The 27807-nt window shown below is 37.0% G+C and overlaps 1 protein-coding gene across 3 annotated transcripts in view; it reads left to right on the forward strand.

Annotated features, from left to right (window-relative positions):
• The window catches only part of slc12a5a (solute carrier family 12 member 5a), a 151934-nt gene that overhangs the window by 106916 nt on the left and 17211 nt on the right, over nt 1-27807 (forward strand). For all 3 annotated transcript variants that reach the window (XM_028002909.1, XM_028002910.1, XM_028002911.1), the window contains exons 4-9: nt 9939-10085; nt 21492-21546; nt 22465-22595; nt 24871-25118; nt 26252-26463; nt 27483-27650. In XM_028002909.1, coding sequence (XP_027858710.1) covers nt 9939-10085; nt 21492-21546; nt 22465-22595; nt 24871-25118; nt 26252-26463; nt 27483-27650 — 961 coding nt within the window. The remainder of the gene's footprint in view (nt 1-9938; nt 10086-21491; nt 21547-22464; nt 22596-24870; nt 25119-26251; nt 26464-27482; nt 27651-27807) is intronic.

Genomic DNA, 27807 nt, shown 5'->3' on the forward strand with positions numbered 1-27807 from the left:
ATCCACACAGTGCGCTATAGGCACTAACGATACATTTCTGCTTTATGAAATGCTCTGGGGAAAAGAGCTAATGGTAGCAGCTGTTTAACGTTAAGTCCGTAGAAACAACATTTGTTTAAACCTACATTTTAGATGGACAATCTTTCACACTGTGCATCTGCTTTTTTATAATCTGATTGTAAGAGTGTTGCAGGTGAACAGTAATAGTGGAAACATTTAAGCTATTTCCTATAAATTCCACGTTGTTTTACCCCTTCATGCTGAATGTAAAGCATACTTGTCCAGCTATCCTTAGCTCAGGTTGCACTGTGAGTAGCTCTAATCTCCCCCCTGTCACCTCAGCCCCTTCAACACATTAATTAGTCTGCATTTTGAACCAAGCTGCGGCTTCTCCCATCAGCAGCCCATTCCAGAGGCAATCTCTCCATCGCCACGAGAGGCTTTTCATTAAGGCAGCCTGAGGCGCTTTATCACTCACACAGCGACTCCTCTCGTTCTCCTCCGTCACCTTCCCTCTTTCTATCTCGCTCGGCTCACCCCTCCTCATTCTCCATCTCCTTCATCATTGCACCCTCGAGTGAGCGAGGCAGAGGGAAGCCGAGGCAGCGGCCTTTCTTTGGCGCAGTGTGAAAAGCCAAGATTAAAGAACTAGTTGGTGTGTGACATGACGGCGCAGGCTGGAGGTCACACAGGTCATACTGTAGTTGATTCCCCAGCAGATTTTTCTCCTAAATCTCATATGTAATGTGCAATGAACATATGATTCAATAGGCAATGTGGAATGTTTCCAGCAGAATTGCATTTAAAGAAACACAAAGATTTTTCATATTTCTACGAAAGTGTGAGATCTGATTGAAAACGCACAAGTAAGAATGGCTTCATTTCCTGGTATTGATTAAAGTTGGGTGGATGAAAATAAGTGTTTAGCCACATCATCATCATTATGTCTTTATGCAATATTCAGTTTCAAAAGCCATTTTTTTTCTATTTTACTAAGTTTTACTCACGATTACAATTTTTTATTTATTTTTTATTACATTTTCTTTCAGAAATGAAAACTGACACGTCACACATTTACTTTGTGAGATGTTCAACAATGTTCAACAAACCTCCGAGAACTTCACAAAACAGCATTTATGAAATTATTACATAACAATATGTGCTAGTTAGATGACTGTTTAATCAATTCATTGCCAATTATAATACAGTAGATATGCAAGAAGATCCCTTAAAGAATTGTGATCTGTGAAGTCTGGACAAATAAAATCAAAACGACATGCGTGAAGCGTCTACTTGCTGTATGTCGACTGTTCAGTCCAATAGATATATTGTATGTCAGATTTTGCAACCAACTGAAAGATTTCTGATGGCTGCAACAGAAATCTTGCACACCACATTTCCCACAAATATTTTCACAACCATTATGTCATTATATATAGTCATCGGTCACAACTATTATGTGTCTACTTCATGTGTATTTCATTCGTGACTCAACAGACTGAACATCTTACTTTGTTGTTAAACGTCGAAAGCTGTTAATTTATACAGTACGAAATATGAGCCACAAGTAGGCCAAATCTAACTGTGTGTTAACATAGTTTGCACACATGCAATTTTAAAAATTATTCTACAAACCTTTAAGTTCTCTGTCAACACTTTGAAAATGATCAAATTGCAGGGTTTGGAAAAGCATTTTCCCTGTTTTGCAACATTTATCAGTAATGTAAATACATTTATTTATTTTTTAAAAATCTATTTGTATAAAATTAAATTTTATATCACTTGATATTTTATTTTAACAATGAGAGGTTGCTGCCTAAATAAACTACCTTTTCAGTTGCCTAACCATCTGATCATAAGCGAAGCTGTTGCTATTCATCACTGACATTTTGACTTGTTCTCAAAAGGAACTCAATAACCCACAAAAGTGTACTAAAATTGAAAAATGAAACAAAATGTAGAGCTACAATTGTAGTTGAATGTATTAGTTATTATTCTTACATAAAGGCCCTAAATACTTTATTCACCCTTAATAATACATACAGACTGCGCAGTTCAGTGCAGTTAAAGCACAGATGGTAAAAGTGTCCCATGCGAAATCTAAATACTTAAAGTAACATGGAGAGCGTTGCATTTAATGCATGTATTAAAGCACTGCCTAAAACTATGCAGTCCTTAAAACATTAAGAAAATGCAATGCTTTTCTATTACTCTAGCCAACTTACCTTTTGTGCAAATAATCTCAGAAACAAATGTGACTCTTGCTCAGTATCATTTGCAACATAAATGACATTCAGTGACAAATGTAATTTCTCCAGTTCTTATTCCACCGTTCAAGCAAACTGCATTTCTCTAATGAGAGTTTCAGGAAGACATTCATGCATCTTGCTAGAGAATAAAGCAGAATTAGTCTCTTCGGATCTTGACACAAGACCTTTAGTCCTTGTTCTTTGTTGTACATGTCTAAAGAACTTGCCACTTAGCTATTATGGCTGCAAAGTGGGAAATCTCTATCTGTGAAGATGAAAATGCCAGGATTTCCAGGTTGGCCTTTTAGTGTCTCAGTTATCAAGTTAAATGGAGCTTCCTTGTTAGGATGAACATGAACAAGGATTTACTGTATATGCATCACATTCTGTTTAATTTTATATAGCAGTGTGCAAAATTCTGACCTTAATTTATTAGTAGATTGACCAGGTCAGTTAATACTAATGCAAAGTAAACGATATACAGTACCTCATTACTTGATGCTTACTGCTTTTTTGGATGAATATTCCAGGCAAGACTCATAGGGAATCATTGTCAATGCACTTTTCCTCTTAGGCTTTTACAACCTAATGTTCCCTCCTGTAAATGTTTCCTTTCTGTGTGTTTTATGATCCCACTCTCAGTTCTGCCCTTAAACTCTCCCCCTCATATCCTGCCCCTCTCATTAGACTGATGTGCTAGATTGGTATTCCCATCAGTGGCCCTCCCAAGGATGAATCCCGCTTCTTGTCAATTTAGGCTATTTATTACAGCGGGGCTAAATAGAAATTTCACAGCTCATGTATTGTTCAGCTAACTGGTTCAGTCGAAGGTTTTGTTATGCGTCGATTTCTTTTTTCTTCCACCTGACTTCATGCATCTTCATAATTTATTAGTCTTTTTAATCATTTTTGTATTGACTGTTTAATTACTTAAGTTATGCATAGAAAAGAACTCAATCTCTCATCTTGTAATGACTGAAAATATTGTTTCAGTCTTTTAATAGTTCAGTAAGTCCTTGGTCTTTAATATGACACTCCGTCTTAGGGAAAGGATTGAGCTTAGTGGATAGTTTGTGTTATTCATTACAATAAAGAATAAAGTACCCTGCAAAAGTGTGGGGTTTTTGTGCAATGGCAGAAAAATTATACATAGTTTTAAAATATTACAAATAAAAATCTGAAACAGTTGTGTTTTTTTATCAAGCCCCTGTGAGTTGATGCTTTTATTGGGGAATTTGGAACTGCAAGTCTTTTGCTTAATCAGTGCACAAGTGATAATAAAAAGTTAATTCAACACAGTCATTTGGTTAAAAATTTTATCAGTACTGTCAATTGTGGTAGAAATATAAGTAAAACTAATGCAATTGAGTTTTTTATCAGCACACAGAATTGATTACATTCAGTTATATTTTTATTAACATTAATGTTTTTCTGAAATGGTTTCAAAAGTAATCAGTCATTTAAATTTTTCATAGATTTTAGAAAAAATTCCATTAGAGTTTATCATTACTATCATGCTCATGTCATCCTGAATGATATTGTCCATTCCTGATTAAAAACCTCCCAATTTAAAAGACAAAATATCTTTAAGAATACAGGGCGGTTCTTCTTCTGCCTGCTTTAAAGGCAGACTGTCTGGATGACAATAACTGACTCACTAATTCTGTGCTTATTTGTTGAAGAACGTCTGTACCTTTCAGATTCACCTATTCTCTGTTCTGTCATGTGTTCACGCTGACCTGAATCTCAGAAAGCCTGGATTCAAAATCGGGTGCAGCAGCACAACATGTGGATGAGTGCACAAAGAAATCTCCAGTCAGAGCTGCCAGTAAGACGTGAAGATATGTGAAGACTTTTTTATTTTTATCTCGAGTATTTTAGAAACACGTGTACTTATCTTTTTTTTTTTTTTCTTGCTCCGATACGCAGAGGCAAAAAGTGGTTTTACAGACGACTGTTGGCTTTTACATATCTGTGCTCACACAAACCAACCCAACCACAGATTGACTGTTTCATCCACAGCCGGTCATGGAGGCGGATGTTTGCCGGCCTCTCTTCTTGCTGTCTGTTTAATAATTCAACACACCTGAGCAGAAACACATTTGCCCTATCAGCTCCTGTTTGGCCAGCAGAGCGTGGAGATGGCGTTACAAGCTCCCAGCCTGCCTCCCTCTTGCTTGTTAAACCCCCCACCGCTCCTCTCATACCTCATCCCACCGCTCGCGCTCCACTTCATGCCTCTATTTCTGCCCGAAATGAAAGTAATGAAACAATAAATGCGCTCCCCTCCTCTCACCGCTAAAGTAGAGAGACAAAACAAAATCATGTTGCGTTTTCTTTGATGTATTATGAAATTGGTAAATTAAACATCAAATGCAACGACCCCGCTGATCTGCAATAGATGTGAAAACATCAAACGAGCGTACTCGTATTGCATTCAATAATGCAACCCTGCACAAAAATTAGGCCTGTCAGCAAACCTCCTAAATTCAGTGTACCTCTAACAAGAAAATATTAAAATTGGAATCATTTTAATATGATTGAAATGATTCCTTGGAGGAAGTCTATTACGGTTTTCCTGTGGAGACACAGCTTTTCTCAGCTCTGTAGGAGCAACTATGATTTTGTTTTAAAACAAGATTAACAATAACAATGATAATAGTAATAATAATAGTATACTGTGCAAGACTAACAAAACAGAAAATACTGTGCAGCTATTAGAAATAAAAAATATCAGATTTGCAATCCTAGGGATGTGCAACTGAGTTGGCTCACTTTTTTAAAATGTGCATAATGAGCATGTGTGTAACATTTTAAGAGACAGACTATTTACAATACAGTATGTCACTTGATGCTCCAGAGATTCTGTCATGGCCTTCTGTTCCAAAAAGCCAAAATTCCAATAAAGAAACAAACTACAAAAATTTAGCATAAATGGCCACAACAGATTTCGTATGTTTCCTCATGTTTGAGGAAACAAACATCTGTCACTTACCCTAACATTTTGAATACATCTTTAATAAATAAAAAGAATTTTTTTTTAAAAAGAATCAAATCATTTAATTTAGGGAACTTTTAATGCAAGGTTAAGAATAAAGTCTAAAAATAACTTTATGACCTCACAAGTCCGTGGACCCAGTGAGGTGCAGATATAAAAAATCTGTGGTCGTCTACTTGTGGTAGTTGGAGCAGCAGGAGGCAGTGACTCTAAAGTAGATGAATTAAAAAATCCCGTTGTTTGTAAAGCACACCTGAGCCATTCAGTCGTCGGGCTGCTTCCTTGTCCCAAGGGGTCGGTGGGCAGCTGTTTCTTGCTAGTTTAGTGGTGCCACGCTGGCCTACCTGTAGCTCTGCAACAGTTCCTGTTCTCTTTGTTCTTGGTGGCTCTTTCTCCTGGGAATTCATCACTCTGCTGGCTCAAAGCCCATTAAACAGACTCATTCTGTGTGAGTGTGTAAGCATCTATGAGACCAGACGCTGGTTGCGGCTGCATTCCCTGTCCACAAACAGGCTAATGATGCACAAATTGAACGAAAATAGAAAAGGGAGAATTTCAATAAGCGCCCAGCCTTTTTCCTTCCCACAGGGTCAATGATTCAGTGAATGCACAAGTGTTCCATCTGTTTCAGGCTATTTCCCAATATAAAGTCATTATTGCATCTATTAGTTCACTAAATTTTTGTGTTTGGGTTTCTGATCATCGAACGCAGAGGTGTTTCATCATGTTCAGGTTCTCGGATTCCAGTTGTTCATTATCAGTTTGTCTCATGTAACAAACAGGATTTTCAAGCACAAACACTGTTTTTTCAGAACCTGCCTATTGTTATGTCTTGATTACAATTCAACGCTCAGTTGAGCACTTCATATAGCAGCTGAACAGAGAAGGTCTGCTTGTTTCAGCTTCCCCATTGTGTTAAGAAGCAGACAGGGGAGGGGACATTTTGTAGACTGTAAAGGATTGTAGAAAATTTTGGTTGAGTGATGTCTCCCATAAACATACAGTATTTTCCATTGGTTAATTATGTGAGAGCAAAAACATTTAATCTGTAAAATTATACCTAAGTCTCTTCTTTTGAAGTCTTTTTATGAGTGTATTATAAAAGAAGGCTTTTTTCTGCACAGTTGGAGATCTCTGTGGGGATTTCCTTGTTAAATAAAGGAAAAATAAACAAAAGAGTAAAACAGAGAATACTACAGTTTCCAAATGCACACAGGTTTTCCTTTAATGGCCTACCTGTTTTATTACAAACTGACCTCAACCTGCTTTGTGCAGTGGCAGCAGTTTTGCATGTAAAAGCATAGTGCTTACCGCAGGCGTACCTGTCTGCTTGCAACACCTGACTGCTGTTGTAGAGTACACACTGAGTCCCTGAAGGTCCTGCCAATGCAAATTCAGTTATATTAATTACAGCATTCCTAATGGGAGATAGAGAAAAGGGTTTGGAGGTTAAAAGAGGTGACTATGTCAGGTTTTGTAAGACAGAAAGACAGAATTTGGGCTTCCTTGTGTTATTCTATGTTCTATTAATCAACAAAGATTACGGTATTATTATTATTTTTGCCTGAAACATATTTTTATGTTATACAGTAGAGATGTAATTTAATCTGTTAACTTTGCAAGAATATAAACTGTGGCAGTTTATATTTTCTGAATTCCTAAAATAACTGGGCATATTTAGATTTTTATACTCTTTAACTTATTTTCAGCTTCTTTGCAGGGGTCTAAATAATGACTAATACAAACAGACAGTCACACTGATTCTCCTTGTGTGTATTGTAAAATAACATGCAGTCCTAGTACAGGTGTACAGGAGGTTAAAATACTTTCCAAAAAGTAATTATGGCTTTGATAACACAAATGTAGCTGTGCAAGTGGAAGCCCATTCTGGGCTCATTGAGTTAGAAAAAGCCCTTAACGTCAAGATGATGAAAAATCATCTCCTCCATTGAAGGACACAGTCACATTGAGCGAAACTCAGATTTACATACAACAGACAAAAGGCAGACTATTTAAATCATTGTCATGTGGCGAGGGATGTGACAGAGATGAAGGAGGTTTGTTATTAGCTGCTCCCTTTGAGCGGCCTGCGAAGGCCGCTCAAAGATCCGTATCTTTGATTAAAGTGCAGCGGGGCTGAAGGCTGAGATGCTCCCTGCTGGGAGGATTTAGTTGTAGAAGAGGTAGTAGGTCAAAGTGTAACCCGGAGGAGAGCACAACTGAGACACATTTCACCAAATGCACAACAAACCTTCTGAGATGAACTTAAAATATTTCAACATTAATCATTAGCTATAACAGAATAATTTATTAATATCCATTATGTTGGATCAGTAGGAAATCCCAATGCAGAATGTTAAGGTCAACAATCTGATATTCAAGCTTTTGTGTCCCTAAATCTTAAGCAATGCAATGCGAGACAATGCAAAAGAAACCTAACAATATCAGCCTGTTTTAATAAAAGCAAAACATTCTAATTACTCAAAATGACACTGCCATTGTTTTTTTGGTTTTTTTGCATAGTAAGCCAAAAAACAAACAAACAAAGAATCTTCAATAAAATATGTTATCTATAAGGTAGTTGCTGCTTTGTAGCCTGTGGGGTCCCATTTGTAAAGTTAAACAGTCAAATTAACTGCAGTAATTTTTGTTATTTAGCTTCTCATAAGGGAACAAAATGGGGGTTCATTTTCTAAACTCATATTTTTATCATTTTATTCTTTCATTTTTTAATGCCACAATTTCAAGCTAAATTTTGAATTGACAAAATGTTAAACAGCTGAAACTATCTAAGTTTCTCAGGGTCATTGTAGGTGGTTATGAATGTGGGTAGGAAGAACTTCCTGTTGTGGCCATTATTACAACAAATCTGATGAAACGTCCGGCTAAAGACTCTGTTGTTGTACTGCTGTTTTGTGCTGAGGATGCTCAAGGTTGTCCATTTTGTTGTTCATTTTATAAACAATCCTTCTTCACAATAATCTCCAGAGATGCTAACACAGTACCAAGAATCACTCTTCTTTTTTTAGCCATTTGGTGACAACCATATTTTTGACTTGGACAACAGCCAGTTTATCCTCTCTGTTATTCTCTGTCCAGTAGAGAGAAGCAACAGTCTGTGTGTTTTCTCTTCTGTGTAGCTGAGGTCGATGCTTTCTCTTGGTAAACTGGGTCAGGGCTGTATATGGGGATAATTACGCATCTTTGACCAGCTGTCCTTGAGCAGGAAATGAATATTTCACTGTTATATGCGAGGTCATTGCATTTGTTGTTCTGATTTAAAATACTCCATCACAGATGTGCAGGCACATACACATTCAGGATGACAAAATGATATAACACACAAAACAAACAGGTGTATGCTCACAATCACATCAAGGACAAAATCTTTCTGTGAGTAAACTGAGACAGAATGGATCTCTAGTATCCAAATATCAGAAATGGTCTTAAATATGTTGTCCTTGATTTATCCTTCTGGTTCTGTTCAGGGAATCTTTCTGTTTATTCGCTGATCCACAGTAGGGACAAAAGTGCAGCAACAGTACCGTAAAACTGAACAAGTCTATTACAAAAAACAAAAATGGTAAAGCCATCCTTTAATGCCCCCCAGGCACTCAGGAGATTGTTGCCATGGCGTCCATTTGATCACAACATTTCTTTGTTTTTTTCAGTCAAAATTAGCTTTCTTGACCTCATCTTACAAAAAGTAGGAATGGGAGGTGTTAAATTAATATTTATTCTATACTTACTGCTAAGTTAAACTAATGTTAGACCTTCAAATGCAAGTCTAACTGAAGTGACAAACAAGGAAGCGAATGTCTTGACTTAAAATTTCAAGTACAATAAGCAAAATTACAGGTATACTTCAGATATCAGTTACCATCCCAATCTGTCACTAAATACAATGTAATAAGACTGCACAGGTTGTTACAAAAATATAGGGCTGTGAAAAATATAGAATAGCTGTTCAATTCAACTCTAGTCATTTATTTTCACGCCAGATTACTGTTTCATCAGTTAGTGTCTGGTTGGTTTTCTAGAAGTCTGCTTTTATCTTGTGCTTTTGTCTTTAGAAATAGTCTGTCAGTGAAAACACAGAGAGAGTTTTTCACGACTGGTAATATATTTACACCCCACTTTGATTAAAAAACAAACAAATAAAAAATGTAATTTAATTGGTCATCAGCAGCAGACTCAACATTAATCACTCACGCCAAAAGATACTGTTAAGAAACGTTTTGTTCAAAGTTTTAGTTTAATTTCTTCCTTTACAATACAAACTTGGATTTGGTAGGAATCATCTGTTCAACTAATAAATGTGTATTTTTCTTTAACATGAGTATGATGTGGGCTGTTTGCTTCTATATCTAAAAATGGACAAGACATCTAAACTAAAGCAGGTTTTCAAGCTGTGCTTCTCGGCATGCATTGGTGTTATCTCAATTTTCACTGAGTCATACCTGCCAAAATGTAGCAGAAATCTCTGTTGATAATGCACATCTGGGGAGTCGGTTTTACAGCAATCTGGCAGTGACACTGAGCCAAGTCTGCACCCTGTGACAAGTGATGGCTTATTGAAATTCAAAAACATAAATTACGACAACAGTTTAAGTTTAACAAAACACAAAAAATTAGTTATAACAATTTGAATAGTGAAATTTGACTATTGTATTTTTCTCGTCTTTATCCAGGCCCCTCAGCTTGGCACCCTGATGGGCGTCTACATGCCCTGCATCCAGAACATTTTCGGAGTGATCCTTTTCCTCAGGATGACCTGGCTGGTTGGAATCGGAGGTGTCATCGGGACCTTCATCATCGTCTTCATGTGTTGTGCCACTGTGAGTCTTTTGCCTACTTTCACTTTTAGACTTATATTGTCTTAATGCTCAAATTGTTGTGAACTCTAAAAATTGTAAAGCAACATCTGTCCCAGGAGTAATAAAGATTCGGAAGAAATTACTGTGGGAATATATTTATATTGCTAGCTATTTGTATTTTGTCACTTTCAGAGAATTTAATATGCATTAAATTTATTTGAATGTGAATATGCTTGAGATTCTGTAAACCTAATAATTCCAGAAATAGATCTTTTATTTATTTTTAGACACTTGAATAGACATCAGTTACCTCAGTAGGCATTATTATGCCGCTGCTGCATCCATGTTGTTAAACCAGTGTTATTAAAACACTGGAATATATGTTGAAGCCTGATTCCTAGAAATTGGTACTGACGTCTGCCTTGTTTTGTTTAACCCTAATTTATGAGATCTAATTTATGAGATTTTATGTGCTTTCACTGTTCTGAAGGGGAAGCTGCTGATGAAACATTTATTGGTTGCCTTTTCAGATACAGATTAGTTGGTTTGTTGCATATTTATTAGAGGAACAATGTAATGTGGGTTTAGGTTGTAGTAGACAATATTATTCATATTTATCATGATGCCAAGCCTGGTGGAGCTGTGTGTTATGTTTACCTGGCCAGAAATCCAGCAAGCAAGTGTGGGCAAATATACAGAGTGTTAGCTTTAAATAGTTACTGCTATTCCGCTGTCCTGTGCTGGTTTGTACTTGCTAGAAAATTGTGTGCATCTGTTAATATCGTGGCTGTTTACATCCAAACACAAACAGAGCTATCTATTCTTGAAGTAAACAAAACAGCAATTTCAAGAGTGTATTTTTTACATCAAGTCATTGTCTGCACAAATGCTGTTTCATAATATTGCCAACTGTGAGAATGACCCGCATCAGAGAGTCTGTCAAATGAAAATGTGGATTGCAACTGTGAAGAAACTAGCTGGTAAACTGTTTGCAAATTTCCCAAAAATATATCTGATGGTTATACGTAAAAATAACTTCAGAAAGCACAGAAAATAATTTAAAAAATAAAGCTCTATAACAAAGAGACATCTTTAATGCTCAACTGGATTCTACAGATTCCCACATGCATGTAGCAGCAAATAAAGCAAACTCCTTACTACAAGGACAAGGACTACATACTATATATCCAGTGTTGCAGAAAATACAGACACGGGTACTAGACACTGTAAAAACAAGAAAACTGAAGATGAAACACCTTGATGTTCTATCGTTCCTATTACTGTCACTGTCATGGTGAATTCAGGCCTTCCCATGACCTTGAGACTAAAATTACAGCCCTATCCCACAGAGTCCTGCTGTTAGTTATCTGTGTGGATTTTCACACCGATTGTGTTTGACTTGTTTGATGAAATCCATCGTCAAGGAACAAATATTGCAATTTTCCTTTGAAATTGTAAAACTGTAACCCTTTTCAGAGCAAATCTTACAAAAATACAACCACCATCATTTGTGCGGGTCGGGGCCCAAAGCAACCCACAAATACCTGAAATCCTTAAATACTTGAGATCCATTCTATAATTGTTTGTTAGTAGTTCCGTCACCAAATATACTTCAATATGCATTAATACACAGAGTGGAAACCCTCTTGTCATTACCGAAAAATCTAACATCCACTGTCTTCCTCATCTCTGCTGCTAGGGGTACAGCCAATCAGCACCAAAGGAAATAAATGGCACGCCTGGATTGGTTACTTTGCAAATGCCAGCCAGTAGAATGTCAATTAGCCCTGCCAGAAAGTATTTCTGAAATATGAAGACATTTTATCATCCAGTGAAATTGGGACTTTTAACGGTATCATGTGAGCTCAAAGCACTTTTATACTTTGTAGCAACAATGGGAGCTTATATCGAGCTAGCATGAGGCGACAGTGGGAAGAACGTGCTTCATTTTCCTAACAGAAAGAACCCTTGAGTAGAACAGAAAAAACAATCAAAAACATATGGGCCACAGCCTACAAAAAGCAGAAACAAAATCAACCTCCTTCCTTTGTCATCTTAGTCCCAAACCTAAATCCTAAAATAACCTGTGGGCTGAGCTGAAGAGAAGAGACCCAAATCTTTCTGGAGAGAAGAAGGAACTAACAGTCCCTCTCTCTAAGTACTCTAACCAAGAGGACTAAATGTACTTGTAGACATTTTAAATAAATAAAATGATATACTCATATTTTATTACTGTTTGAAATATTTAGAACTTCAGAAACTGAACTCAATCACATTGCATTGAAACCCTCTCATTTCTCCCAGAGAATGACGCATTAGGACTGAAATCTTAAAAAGTGTGAAAAAGCTGGTTCAGCCTCAGATTGACAAGAAGCCAGTAAACACACATCATTTTTATATCCTCACTCACTTTAACAGCATAATGCCCCTCCGTGTATACACACCTGATTAAAGCCTGAAACACACACTCTCTTTTCAGTCTCATGCACACACACAGCGCTTATCAGTCACACCAAGCTCAGAGCAGAGCCCCGGGGCGATAAGCCAGAGCGTGAACAGTGCATGAGAAACCCCCCACTCCCAACACATACACTCATACACACACCTCTCTCCTCCTGAGTGTATTACATAACATATAACCACTGAGACCTCCAGGGGTTGCCAGCCGCATGATGAAGGAGTGCATGTGTGTGCAGTGATTCCCACCTGATTGAAAGCCACAGGACTTGTGTAAAGGAATCGTGGCTGCAGCAATAGTCCATGTTTTATTCAGTGATGGGATATTACTGACAGCACGCTTTTCATTAGCTGCTCAGTCACAGCTGCACATATCTGTTACCGAACACACATACACGTCCTAATTTTTGCTGTCAAGCAGCCTTTTGACAGATTATTAACGAGGCTCGGCGCTTTTTTCCAGGAAATCTTTATTAAATAAAAAGTGTGCCTCCATGTGGAACTGCTCTGACACCGTTAACCATGAAATGATATGCAAAAGTCAACATAGTGCAGCATTCTGCAAGTTGGTATATTCAAACATCTGGTGTGTGTGCGTCTTTATCTGACATAATAAATGTAGGCTTGTCAGGAAGATAAAGAGACAGTTCATATTCTGGATGTAAACTTGTCAGTTGTTTTTCCATTCTCATTACTCCCAGGTCATGAATCCTAATGCTGCCAAGAAAAGGGTCGACTGACTCATTTAAATGTTTCGGATGATTTTTTTTTCCTTTTGTGTCTTTCAGTTTTCATTCCAATCTCTTTCCATTCCTCAGTTTCTCTGTGGTTTGTTCAGTAATTTTTCTCTCTTCACTCTGCTTCTCTCTTCTCTTTGTTTCCACGTACCATCCATCTTGCTCCTGTTCTGCCTGAGTTGTCAGCCTCTTTTGCTTTTCACAAAATCTTTTTGCATCCGGCACATTAGCCTAAAAGTGATAATCCTCTGCATCTGCTTCATCTGACACTCTTGCTTTCCTCTGCAAGCCTTCCACTGGGACGTTATGTGATGAAGTGCATACTGAAATGCAGCGGCATGAAAAAGTTCCCTAACAGATTTGTTCAAAATGTTTCAGATTTGTGACCAAGATAAGCTTAGTAAATCCAAAAAAGCAATTCTCAAATGGTGCTTTAGAAAAAAGTCAGTGCTACCTTTATTAAATTTGAATTTGTTTCACCAAGAAATCACTTAAATAGAACCTGTGTGACAGCAGGAAGTGGGATAACATTATCTCAAAGAGCAGCAGCTTGACTCCAGTTCACAGAAATTCATTTCAAATTTTTTGAATCTTACTACACAAAAACAGTGAAGACATGGAAAAGTGGAAAATCTCCACACAAATGCCTGTCAAAGGTTCTTCAACAGTCCTTTTATGATTAATCCAAAACATCACAAAAAACAGAACCATATTAAAAGCATTGAAGGTCTCAGTTACCTCAGTTAAATTCACAATTAATGATTCATCAACAACACAAAAGCTGGGCAAAATAGCATCTATCGTAATGCTAGAAGGTGAAAACCACTGATGGCCAAAACAGCATTACCAAAAAAAATAAAAAATCTTGATGATCCTCAAGATTTTTGGGAAAATATTTTGTTCACTGCCCAGACAAAAGCTTGCTTTTAGAAAGAGATGGGTCCCTCCACATTTCCTACCTACATTCAAACATTGTGGTGGTGGTTGTGTGACAGCCTGGGGCTGTTTTGCTGTTTCAAGACGTGAATGACTTGCCATAATTGAAGGAATGTTGAAAAAGGTCCCTTTAGGTAAAAACAAAACTGAAAACATACAATGACAAATGGAACAAACAGGGAGTCAGGGCAGAAGAGCAGAACAAAATTATATGAGGAGTCATGGCACAAATGGAAAGATCCAGCAACTGTAGAAAGTGAAAGAGGAGCTTAAATACTAAACGAGAAGTGTAAATGAAAAAAACAGCTAATTACAGGTGAAGGGATGCAGCTGGGAAAGAGAGTAAAGAATTAACAGCTGAGATAGGAAGCAGAATAGAAGGGTGAGGATGAGGTAAAAAACAAATAAACATATATATATGAAAGGGGAAATGAAAGCTGAACAGTAACAGAAATAAATACTAATCTAATTAAACACATTCAAAACAAAATAACTGAACAAGAGAAAAACTAAAATGGAAAGATAAAAAAACAAAAAGTAAAGAAATGATCAAAACAGAAAATAACTGAAGCTAAAAATCCAAACACCTATGGATCATAACATTTTGTATTTAATCAGGTTTCCTCAAATACTTCAATTTGTGTTTAAGTGTGACAAAAAAGCGATAACAAAATAAATCTGTAAAAGAGCAAATACTGTCGCACCAGACTGTCGGTACTATAATACACCATCGAAATGGCAAATTTCTACTTCTCAAAGATTTTCTGCATTTGAGAAACAAAGCATGCTAAGAATGCAAGCACTAAGGGAACTGGATGACCTCTAGTCATGTCTAAACTAATTTCTGCTCAGCTCTGAGGTCAACAAAAGCCCACATCAGTTTGTATCTCAGGGACAAAAGATGTCCTTTGTAGTCACAGTTATGGAGCAACAAAACCAATCTGCCCTTCTTTTATATTGTATTTCCCATAAAACATTGCTTTAGCTCATTTGTCTCCATGTTGGCTTAGAAATGAGTGATGCTCTTCTCCTGCTTAGACCACATTTGGAGGAAAATTACACTTCTCTATGATATGTGAGCTTTGTGCAATTGTACCTCATGTGGCTGAGACAGATGGCACGGCAGCATAATCTGACGTTGTCTGCTGGCTCCCTCACAGACCAGAGGGGCCGTGGGTTCAAGTGAGTCCAGGGGGACAGACTCCAGGTTTCATAGAGAGATATGAGTTTGAGCCAACTGAAATATGACTTATGCTATATTACACAGACACATGAAAAAAAATTCCCAATTTCAGATTTACTTAACACTGGGAAATCACATGCTGTTTCCTCAAAGGTGGTTTCTGTACACCAAATGGCTGATTCAGTAATAACAAGTTCATAATGTTTACTATGCATAACAGGATGCTTCAAAATGGAAAAATTTGACTTTCATTAAGAATTATTCATAAAATAAAACCTGAGGAAAGATTCACTTGGTGAGTTTTGTTAGCTTTCTTGATATTTCTCTAATCTATTGAAAGACTAAACTCTCTGGATGTTTTTTTCGCTGAAAACTTGACTTATTGACCCAGAACATCCCTTCTTTTTTTTTTTTTTTTTTACTGAGCTCTATGCCTGGGGAGATTTTACTTTGACACATCAAGTGTTTTTTGAAGCAGCAGGTTGAGACTGTCCATTGTGGTTGCCATTGTCTCTACCAAGAAGTTTGGTTTCTTTTGTTTATTAACATATAAAAACATAAAAACATTTAACTCCAGTGCCTGAATGGCTTGTGAAATGATCTGAAGTTAGCATCCACTGATTCAATTTTGCCTTAAAAAAGCCATATTAACTGCTGGTTATAGCAGAAATTAAAATTGAGGAAAACATTAAATGATAAGCTAAGGTGTTATATTCTGTATATCATCCTTAACAATTATTAACCCTGTGAGTATTATTAAAAAGCACAGGTCAGGCCCTTTACAGAAACCACAACAACAAGAAGTGATTACTATTGATCTTATTACATTTCATTGTTCCGCTGGGTAAACTTTGGCTATGGTGTTTTTATGGATGCTGCTTTGACAAATTTCACCAACCTAAACACTGTTTTAATCTACATCAATTAAAGGCTGCAGAAGATGCTAACCTCAGTGAATCCTACTATAGTAGAGAACTTTATCTCTTCACCTGTCCAATAGGTTTGCCATAAATCCCCAAGTTTTATGCCAGAACTGTGTCTCTGGTATGAATAAATGAAGGTATTACAAATGTCTTCAAACTTGTCTTACATAATTTGATTTGTTTTATTTCCAGTTACTGTGGCTGGAATAAGCAGTCCTGCATTAATGTGCAGCATGCCCATTGTACTGCACATTTATCCTCATATACGGTACCAACAGCATAAATTACACAATTCAATTGATTACTGTTCTCTACAGTTGCATGGTGATTCAGTGATTGGGTATTTGTGTGGCTGCAGCCCACATCAGATAAAACACTTAAACAATTACTGTCTTATCTGCAGGGCTGGGAGAAGAGCTTGTGGCCTCATTATGGCCAGATTAGACCGAAATTCAGAGCCTTACTCACTTCTCAGTCCAATGGGCCCTCAGGTGGCTCTAACCACATTACAGTGTTCACAGAGGCGAATGTGATGCAAGTTAAACATAATTCTGAGCATTCTGCATTCTGTTGTGGAAAAATTATCAGAATGTGTTGATTTGTCCATTGTATCTGGCAACGAATGCTCTGAAAATGGAAATGAGATTTTAATGTCCCATCAGAGACTTACAGTATAAGTTTACAGTTAAACTTTGAAATTTCATAGCGAAGCTGACAAAAGGAACCAGTTTATACTCTACATACACATAAGTATACAAGTCAGAAAGTTGCATAAAACAGAAGTTGGCCTACTTAGCTATAAAATAGTAAGACTTAATATTGGATACCACTCCATAATACAATCTGTACTTTCCTGGTACTCACACGTTATTAACCAATTATTTTCTGTTATTTATTTGATATTTCCTAAACATTTACAGAAAACCTTTCACAAACATACATTTTAGTTACGTTCACCAGTTATTTCCTGACACTTTCCCAGAACTTGCACTATCTAGAAACTTACCCTTACATTCTAGAACTTACAAAGAACATTTACTGAACATTTTGAGGGTGCTTATAAAAATTATTTTCGATAACTTGTGGTATACTTTCTGGAACCAACATGATTCTTTCAGGAGGCACATTTAATTTCCTGTGTTCATGAAATTTAACAGTTTTAATTAACAAAGACAATCCAGGTCAGATAGTTGTCACAAAACCAACCTCTAATAGTAATTAGATGTGGAAGAAAGTAATAAGCAACAAGCTACATTTAAGTTTCATAAATTAATTATAGGTTCCAGGAATGTACCATGCAATATCTTTTAAGGCTCCCTGTAATATCTAAAAAGACCTGAGAGATAAAAAAGGTGGCTTAGTAACGCTCTACAACCGCTAAGTTCTGTGAATATAAAACATATTTGTTTCAGCAAGGTGAGGCTTTAATGTGTTACCAGTAATTTCATCACCCATCCATCCATCAAATGTTTGCACCCACATCTCAGTGCAGGGTTTCTCAGACCATATTCAAATAGGTATAAAAAAATCCTCAGAGTTATGCATTTTGTACCATTTCAGCAAAGTCTGGGTGTCAATAAATGTTTTTCTTCATTTTCTTCAAGGTTTTAGAGGTTAGCTTTTGAAATGCCACTCTTACTATTATTGCCTACATGTAATCTGCATATATCAGTGAAAATTTCTGTAAAACCAAACTAAATCTAAATTTTAAATTACCACAAAGGAAAACAGTATCAATTTGATTTCCTTGTAAGGATTTAAAGCATAGTGTTACAAAGAACATAAGATAGTCGCTGTTGCTGCTGTTAATTTTATTGCCGAGTGCTTTTACACGGACATGCCGTCCGTTAAACTGTAAATAAAGTAAGAAAAAACAAAACATCAATACTTAGTATTGCAGAATTCAATCAACACAAACTTAAACATAGATTTATTAGCTAGGCTTGACTAACCAGTTATAAGGCAGTTTTAGTTTCTTAGAACACTTCGTCATATAATAAACATCGGCATTCAACTATCAGTGCAGCAAACACAGCTAGCATTGGGCTAATTAGCGCTAGCAAATTCAGAAAGTTCACGCTTGGAACAGATAACAAAAAGCTAATCTCCCCACAGCTTACAGCATTAATAACTCACCACGTTGGGCAACACTCATGAACGCCAGTAGAATATGATTTTATTGTAGCTTCAGCTTGTTAGCTTCAGCTAACGGCAGTAAGCCGTAAGTTTTTTCTCTTGTTTCACCTCCCCTCCACAACCAATGCAAAACAACTACAGAGCCCCCTAGCGGAATGGGAAGACTGAATCCAACACATAGAGAAAAGCTAACTTATCCTTACAAAAAAGTTAGCCAGCACAATAGCGTATAAAACGTAGCTTTTGACAAAGAAGCAGAAAAAGATGGCCTAAACGTTTTGAGATAAAGTGAATGCAGCATGATTTGAAGATGACTGAAAACCAAGTTTTTTTCAAATCCAGTTGTCTAGAAGTTTTGTTCAAATATCCAGGTATCTTTTTTGCTGCACAGGCATTTTTTTCTCTTTAATCCATCCCTTGTAATAGAAAAGTCAAAAAGCTGGAGGATAAGAACTGTTTTGTGAAAGGGCATTTAAATCTTCCAGTTTCTCACATCTCCTCCTCCCTTCTTTTCTTTCTGTCTGTGCTGCTCTCCTTCATGTGGTGACAATGCAAAAAGACACTCAGAAACCGAATAATGGTGTTTGAAAGAATAATGAAATCTTATTGCAGCCTTTGTACTGTCAAACACATGGTCTTTCTTTCGGTCTCAGTCACTCACATGGCTATTCGCTTTGTCTTTGTTTCACCCCCATGCCTGTTCTTCCACTCACTGCACGCGTCTCTTCCTCCTATCCTCTGCAGGGCAGCCAGGGCCGGCTGTCAGTGTTACAGGCAGCTCCACTCAAGCGTGCACTTACATTTCTGATGGTGTTTTTCTCCCACTCAGTACCAGACTTAACATTAGAATCGTGATTGGTTTCTGTTGGTTCACATAGAGTTGTTGACAGGCCCTGTTGTAATATTATATATACCGTCAACCAGCAGGAAGCATGAGCTTTTAGCATAGCTGTAAACCGTCAGTCTTCCTGCCCTCATGGATGTGCGTAATTTCAGTATTCTATTTTGGCCGGTGCAGAAATATCTCAACTATGGGTTGCAGTGGGGTGAATTATATGAACTCCCCTTTTACACCACTGAGATTTTTTTGTTGTTGTTTCTCTGTTGATTTCTCATCTTTGTACCTCACTACAACAGCATGCTGTGCAGTGTGTGGTTAAAAACATTACTGCAATGTACAATTGAAAATGAAATAAACAATTGCGCTGGTTTTCTGAAAAGTCATGTCTTTAAAAGACAGAAAATAATTTAGCAAAAATCTGACAAAATCAAAGACATAAATCATTCTTCAACTCAGCATTTAATCCATGCCAAATCAGTTAAAATATCTTTAGAAATCAATTTGCTGTTGATTACATTTTTTTCCATTTGTCAAAGTAGCCTATGGTTTGTCTTCTATTTTTACAGTTTCAGCTATTGAAGTATGAAAAATATGTTTCTTTAGCTTCATTTAATTGTAGCCATAATTGACTCATCTCTAGGATTTTAGAGTCATTTGTTCTGCAATAATTCATAGATTGGATATAACTTGATTGTCACCATAAAAGAAGCTAATGTCCAAAAACCTTCAAAAGATTTCTTGAAAACCCAGAAAAAATTTCAATAAAATCACTTTCACTGACTACAAGAAAATGTTTTGAAGGAAAATGAAGACTGTAAGAATGTCCATGGTCTGTTAGATACCCAGGTTGATGATTAATTAGATCCAGGTTTCATATGTATAACTACTGGGACTGGCCTAGATATCATTGAGTTTTAGATACATAGAGAACTCAGAGTCTGTCATTAGGGAAACAAGAAAATTAAAAAGGGGTCAGAGTTTATGTTGCATGTTCTGAATAGCAAACACAGATATGTTGAATGCTTAGCCATGAATTGTGCCTGAAACATAAATTTGAAGGGGATATCCAATAGCTTTAATGATTCATCAGTGTCACAAGCCAAGCATTTAATTTCTCCATTACTTTGGTTCATGAGTAAATGCACTCAAAATGGTATACATTACCAGCTGCAGCTGTACCCTGCAATGACAGCTATCTATCGGATATTATAGTGACGTGTTGCAGAGCTAAGGCTTGCCGTTGCCTGTCTTTGTGCTTGCATAATAAACACTGTCAGTGTTTGTTGTCAGCAGTCCTCATGACCTTGCTGATTCCAGGATTTAACTCTCGACCCTGCTGCTCATACATTCTGGGACAGACGGTCACTGAAGGCTCCCAGTAGTAGATGTACCACCAGTACATCTCCACATCCAGTGAAACTCTTGTTAATCATATAAAGATGAAAATAAATTCATATTTGAATTGTTTACATTATAACAGTAACAGTTGTATTTTGATGACATAGAGATCTGTTCTGTTCTTTTCTTAGAGAATACAAAATCAGAAATGTTTTTAAAACCATTGTTTCTTGATGTTGCACTAAATGTACCTAATCTAAATCTCATGTTTTCTAAATGTTTCAGTGTGAGATTATGCTACTGCAAAAAAAGGTTATTTTATTTTATCTACATGTTTTTGCATAGAGTGCATCCAGAAAGTATTCACAGCTCTTCACCATTTCCACATTTTGTTTGTTGATACAGCCTTATTCCAAATTGCATTAAATTAATCTCTTTCCTCAAAATTCTACACAGAAATACCCCATCATGACAATATTTAAGAAAACATTTGAGGGCTTTGCAGATATTAAATATAGAAAACAAAAAATTTCACATTGACATAAATATTCACAACCTTTATACTTTGTAGATCCACCAACAAAGTGGATCAACAGTATTTCTTTGCAATGCTCCTCAAGTGCCATGAGGTTGGATAGGACATTAATATAGAGTAGAGTAAGGTTGCAATATAACAAAATGTTGAAAAAATGAAGCACCATAAATACTTTCCAGATGCAGTCTATATTTACTATGAGCTCAGAGCATACTTTAGGTTTTATGTAACATTTGGTGAAGGCAATGGTATTTGATGAGAATTTAAGAAACATTTTTATCATAATAATAAGCAGATTCTGATGAAGATGTAATATGTTTTTTCTCTCCCTCTCCTTGAAGACGATGCTGACTGCCATCTCGATGAGTGCCATCGCTACCAATGGAGTAGTGCCAGGTGGGTGAGCAGACGCCGGCGCCACACAGTCATCACCGTTTGATGCTGCCCGCTTCTAAATTTTCCCTTTTCACGGATTGCTTTTGGCACATTCCTCCCTGCACAGCTTGATATATTCAGAAACATTAGGATCTTTAGTCTGTGATCTTGTGCTCTTTAACTTTCTCGTCACACATTATTTACACAAAATAAAGTATCTGCCAAATTCCTGCCAGTAGGACCCAAATCTGCACATTTGGATCCGTGTGACGATGCATCGCTGTACGCATGCGGTCTGTAATGTGGAGCTACGTAGTAATAATGGTCCACATCTTATGTTCAGCAGGGGCCACAGCAAATTACAGGCTTGTGAAGGAGCTTGGATGTGAACACCCATTATAAGCGTCTGGCGTAAAATGGGTGGCAGCCTTTATGTTGTTGGGAATTGCTGATTAGGGTCTATTTATTTATGCACAATTAATTAATTGGCACAATGTTTCACATAAATATAAAGGCGCTGTATTAACAAGTAAGAATAAGAAGAGGTTAGTAGCACAACACAATTATACACCAGTGTTCCCTGTAATATCAAAGAATTAATGCATTACTAATATTAATTATGGAAAGGTGAATATTTATAAAACTTATAAGTGTATTAATCAAACTTGCACAAACTTTGAGGTTTATTCCATTTGTTTTTGAAGTGATGTACAAATGATCCACTATTATTTCTTGTTGATTGGTGGTAACCTGATTCTCATTCTGAACACTAAATCTGCTTGGATAATCAAGTTATCATAAACAAATCACTAAACTGGTGGAAAGTAAAGAGTAAATTATATAGCTGATTAAAATAAACTTGAATAGATGTATATTACAGCTAACTCAGTCATAAAGAAAACATATGCATGCCAATGTTACTCCTGTGTCTGTTTTTAGCTGGGGGCTCTTACTACATGATTTCCCGTTCACTGGGCCCTGAGTTTGGTGGAGCAGTGGGGATCTGCTTCTACCTGGGAACCACCTACGCTGGAGCCATGTACATCCTGGGAGCCATTGAGCTGCTGCTGGTATGAATCATCTTACCAAGATTACTGGGTTCCCTCTCTCCTAATACTCAATTTTCTCAAATGAAAATGGTTTTGAGCTCAGCCTCATACACCAAGCTGGTTATTTTGCAAACTGCAAAATAAACTTGCAGCTTACCATCACCTGCTGGTCCATATTACTTATTGCAGTTGTGTGCCCACATTCCCTTTCAGCAGCTTAAAGGCGTATTATTATTATTATTATTATTATTATTATTATTGATAATAACTCTAAAACATCAGTTTTCTAAACACATTCCAGACATCTGTTAGCTTGCAAAATATTCTGCTTCATACAGGCGGTTTTCATATCCTAAAAGGTTCAGTACAAGAAAACCAAAACTGCAAAAGTACAAAACAACTTTTTGTAATTTTTGTTTTTTATTTATTTATCTATGTCATCCACTCATGCTATCTCTCAACTAAACACATTCAAATTATATCAGTCCTTTACTAAAGGAGAATATTCCTACATTTCCTTCCTCCAAGTATTCTTACATTAGTTATACAGAAATAATTTGTTTTCACAAAAATCTTCCAATAAATAAGTTATGGAGCCAATATTTGAAATTGTTTACCAGCATTTATTAAGTTAAGATCTAATTAATTTAGTCTTCTGTACAAATCATGTGTTATTGTAATAAAAATAATGCTTGTACAGCTGAAATCAGTCTTCTCCCACTCAAACAATGGAGTCAGGAATATCTTGAGATATTTCTGCTGCAGCGTTCCCATGCCAACCCCGATTGCTTGTTAATCTTATCCGTGCTTGTCTCTATTTTTGTTGCTCAGCAGCAGGAAGATGATCCTCACATTTTTAATCCTGACCACAAACCTACAAGTGGCCTAAATTTTCTAACCGGGGAAAAAGCTGTCTATCTACAAAGCAGGCGGTAGACCAGCGTGGACACGGCCAAAAAATAAAACCGCTCATAAACCGTCTGCATGCATGATGTTAAGAAATTAATGTCAGCTTTACAGTCTGCTTTGTACTAGATGAAAATCCTTCATCCTCACCGATAATCAAAGCCATTTTAGTCTCACATTCTGTACATATTGTTAACAGATTACTTGAATATATTTCAGAAAGTGTTATCATTCCTCCTTCCTCCTTTCTTCTTCTGCCTTTTGTTTCTCTTGTCTTCCTCTGCAGCCCAACATCCTGCAAGGAATTTTGGGATAATTATGCAGCTGATGCATTAATGAGAGATCTAGATACTGACAGGCTTACAGAGGCATTCTCTCCAACAGCTCTGACGATGACTATTTTATGATTAAAATATTTTATTCTGTTATCAGTCGTTCTCCTTCCGCTTGTCTCTTAAGGTCATGCAGAGTTTGATCATGCCTGGAGGTTAATATTGTCTTCTGGGTCAAAGCTGGCTTAGTTTCCATTGTAAAACAATCCCGTCGGAATAGTGCGGAACAGACTGACACGGTCCCCATTTGAATACATTTCATCCTCCACTCCTCAGCCAAGAACACAAACCGAAGTTGCTATTTTCGGAAGTATGAAGAGTTCAAAGTGAAGCAGGAGGTTTGTTTTTTGTTTTTGTTTTTTTGCCTGGTGATGTGCCGTTATTCAGATCAGATCAGCTTTTCAAACCAAATGTCTGAGCTGAGCCGTAGCGCTCCACTCATTCTTGGCACTTTTAAAAATAACCTTTTTACAATGATTAAATGGTTTGTGGTGGAAACCTAACGGTTGTTTTTTTTTTAAAAAAAGGGAAGAAACTCCCATGCTTATGTAACTACAATGCTATGAATCATCACGAGTTGATGACAGATACTGATGGTAATTGTGGGTTTACAGTTTGATGTGATGGGGCTATTCTTGGATTTAGTAATAGTAGAAGTGTATTAATGACACTTAAGTTTCAAATATAAATTTTCTTGCTTGAATTCTTCTTGAATTCCTTATTAAATTGGGTTAAAATAGCAATAGTGTGCAACAGAGGATTGTTAATGGAAGAATCACGAGTTTTACTCTCTCCTCACCTTATTCTTCCTGCTCCTGGCTTCTTTTTTATGATTCCCTGAGTCTATTTTCCCCTGGTTGACAGGTAATACATTTTTCCGCTAACAGTTCACAAGAAAACCAAGATTCTAGTGTTAAGTCTGCCAGTTGAAATCCCCTGATACGCTGTGGAAAATGAGAAGTGAAAGTGAAACAACCACCTCCAAGATGCCCCCTGGCAAAAATCAGATTTTTCATAAGAAAAAGTGTGTTTTATGTGTGACCCCCCTCTATGTTTAGATCTACATAGCTCCCAAAGCAGCCATCTTCCCCCTGGAGGGCCTTGAGGGTGCCGAGGCGGAAGCCGCCCTGCTGAACAACATGCGCGTGTATGGGACCATCCTGTTGACCTCCATGGCCACTGTGGTATTTGTTGGCGTCAAGTATGTGAACAAGCTGGCCCTGGTGTTTCTGGCCTGTGTCATCCTCTCCATACTGGCCGTCTATGCCGGAGTCACCAAGACCGGCATTGACCCACCCGATTTCCCGTAAGTGAGACAACTAAGACAGAACAGCAGAAGAAAATCAACCATAAATCAAATCGTTAGACATCTGAAAATTCATGTTACTCTTCAAATCTATACTGCTGAAGAAAAAAACAACACATAGAAACAAAACAACGTTTTATGATTTGCAGCAAACTTGATTAATGTTATATTAAATGAGTCACTACTATAGAACACTGTCTCGGATATTTCTATCCTTGCTTATGTGCACAGCATCATACAGTATTATGCATAGATGTTTGATTTCCTAATATTGCTCCTATAAATGCTACAGATCAGTACCTCTTTTTTTGTATCCGGTTATCTTTGTCATAGCACAACATTATGAAGCATGGTCTGAAAAATGAAGGAAGAGGACAAGTCAAGGAAAAAAGTAGTGTTAGACCTAAAAAAAACAATACATGCAGCAAATGCGGTATCTGAAAGACATGTCTGCATGAAATGCTAAATTTAGAAAAGAATCCTCCCAGCAGATCTGAAAGATGCCTAATTTTGGAGAGCATACTGCATGCCAGAAGTATAATGTTTTGCTGCTTGTTGGTAAAATACAGATATGCACTTATTAGGTTTTTCCTGGCCAATATCTATTTCTGCTTTTCTGATTTCTGCATTTTTCCAGACAAAAATGAAGAAATGATTATAATTTTTACTACAGAGCGTATGAGCATAACCTGGATTTTTCTTTTTACTAAATGTGCATTTTAGTACATGCTTTAAGTCAATTCTGTTAGTTTAAGAGTTTTCAGTGACCACTGATCAGAGCCAATTAGGGGAAGATTATTTTACAAGACAGTCTGACCCATTTGAAGCAAATTAAAAATAAATGACATGATTGGGGTTTTTTCTCAGATATCCAGATTAACTTAAACTACAGAATTTAGTAGATCAGCAGAGAACAACTTCCTTTTAAAGACAAAGTTCTACATTTAAAACAGAAAACCTTCATTTACTGTTTTTGGTTTTTATGTTATTTACAAAGTAAATAATCATATTTGCTGTATTTACTACAGTATTGTATATATGCCAAATTTGCTGCGTAAAATCAAATCAGACCGCAATAATGTGAATATGCAGTATTTTGTGATTTGAAGAAGCCCAAAAATTTTTTTCCACAGCGTTTGTATATTGGGGAATCGCACTTTGGTGTGGAAGAACTTTGATGTTTGTGCCAAAACCATTGAGACCGCTAATGGGACAATCACCACCCAGCTGTGGCGCATGTTCTGTGACTCACCTTTCTTGAACGCTACCTGCGACAAATATTTCGTGGCCAACAACGTGACTCAGATCCAGGGAATTCCCGGGGTTACCAGCGGAGTCCTGGCAGGTGGGTCCAACTGTTTTGGATCTGCTAGTGTTTACATCTTTCCAAAGTGAGAACAAAAGTTAGGTTTTGTTATGCATTGCTTGGGTCATTTACTGAAGCTTTGGCAATTTAACATCCAAAGATTGAAGCTTCATTTAAAAAAAAATCAATTTTAAAGAAGGCGGGGGGAAAAGTGTTTTGGTATTGCTTTTTTCAGTGAAACAAATTTCTTCTGTTCAGGGTAGAAGTGAAAATTTCTCTTTCACTGATTGCAGCATAGAATTTGTTTATATCTTTTAATATAATGTGGTATAAAAGCTATGTCATTTTATTACAAGGACACCAGGTTTTGGATCAAGCAGTTTTGTTCTTCAAAGCTGGAAGTGTTTTGTAGCCAGACACAGTTCACTTCACTCACAGCTTTTCCTGCAGAGTGGTTCCAAACTCTTAGCTTTAGAAAGCGCAGAGCTAGATTAACCTTATTTGACTCTGATATTTAACAATAAAACCCTGCATTAATCATAAGGTAAGGACTGTGCCCTTTAAAAATGATTCGTCACTCCTGAAACTGTTCTTATTTTGCTGTTCAGAGTAGATTTACTGTGACATTTCTATGTATGGATCAGGAACAACCTTTATTGTCACAGTAAATGACATCTAAAACTGATTAGCTCCCTCATTAAAGATTGTGTTCTGTTAAAGAGGTTGAAGAAGGACAAAAGCAGTACTAATTCAGGGCTGCTGGGCTGCCTGCAGTTTCCCCAATCAACTATTCTGACTTTGGAGGTGTTTTTGTCGTGATTCCAACTGAGGACTTCTGTGAGCTCAAGAGAAAAACAGTCAGCTGACCTCAGAATTACTAAAATATCATAGTTAAAAAAACATTTCTGATTTTCATAATTGTAGGGAAGCTAAAAATTAAACAATGTCCTGTTTTCTGGATAGATTAATTGAATTAACACAATACTTTTTGTTAGCTTCTTCTTATGTAGTGACCTGTGTGGACCATTATTCTTGTCAACACATTTTATCACCAACAGACAACCTGTTTGGGACCTACTATGAGAAGGGGGATCTGATTGCCAAACCTCTCCTGGAGTCAGTAGAGGACCATGATGACCCTCTGACCAACGCTAACCGCTACGTGTTAGCTGACATCACCAGCTTCTTCACTCTGCTGGTTGGCATTTACTTCCCATCAGTGACAGGTGACAATTGCTTCCAGTTGTTTTCTTTTTTATTATTTGCTTATAGGTCCTTGTGTTGCGATAAACTAGTGATAAGGCCTGAAACATGTGGGTAGTTATGGACCCAGACCTGAATATTCAGAGACATATAAAGATAATTACAAAGTTGGCCTTTTAT

This window comes from Xiphophorus couchianus, chromosome 20, assembly GCF_001444195.1.
Source record: "Xiphophorus couchianus chromosome 20, X_couchianus-1.0, whole genome shotgun sequence".
NCBI lineage: Eukaryota > Metazoa > Chordata > Actinopteri > Cyprinodontiformes > Poeciliidae > Xiphophorus > Xiphophorus couchianus.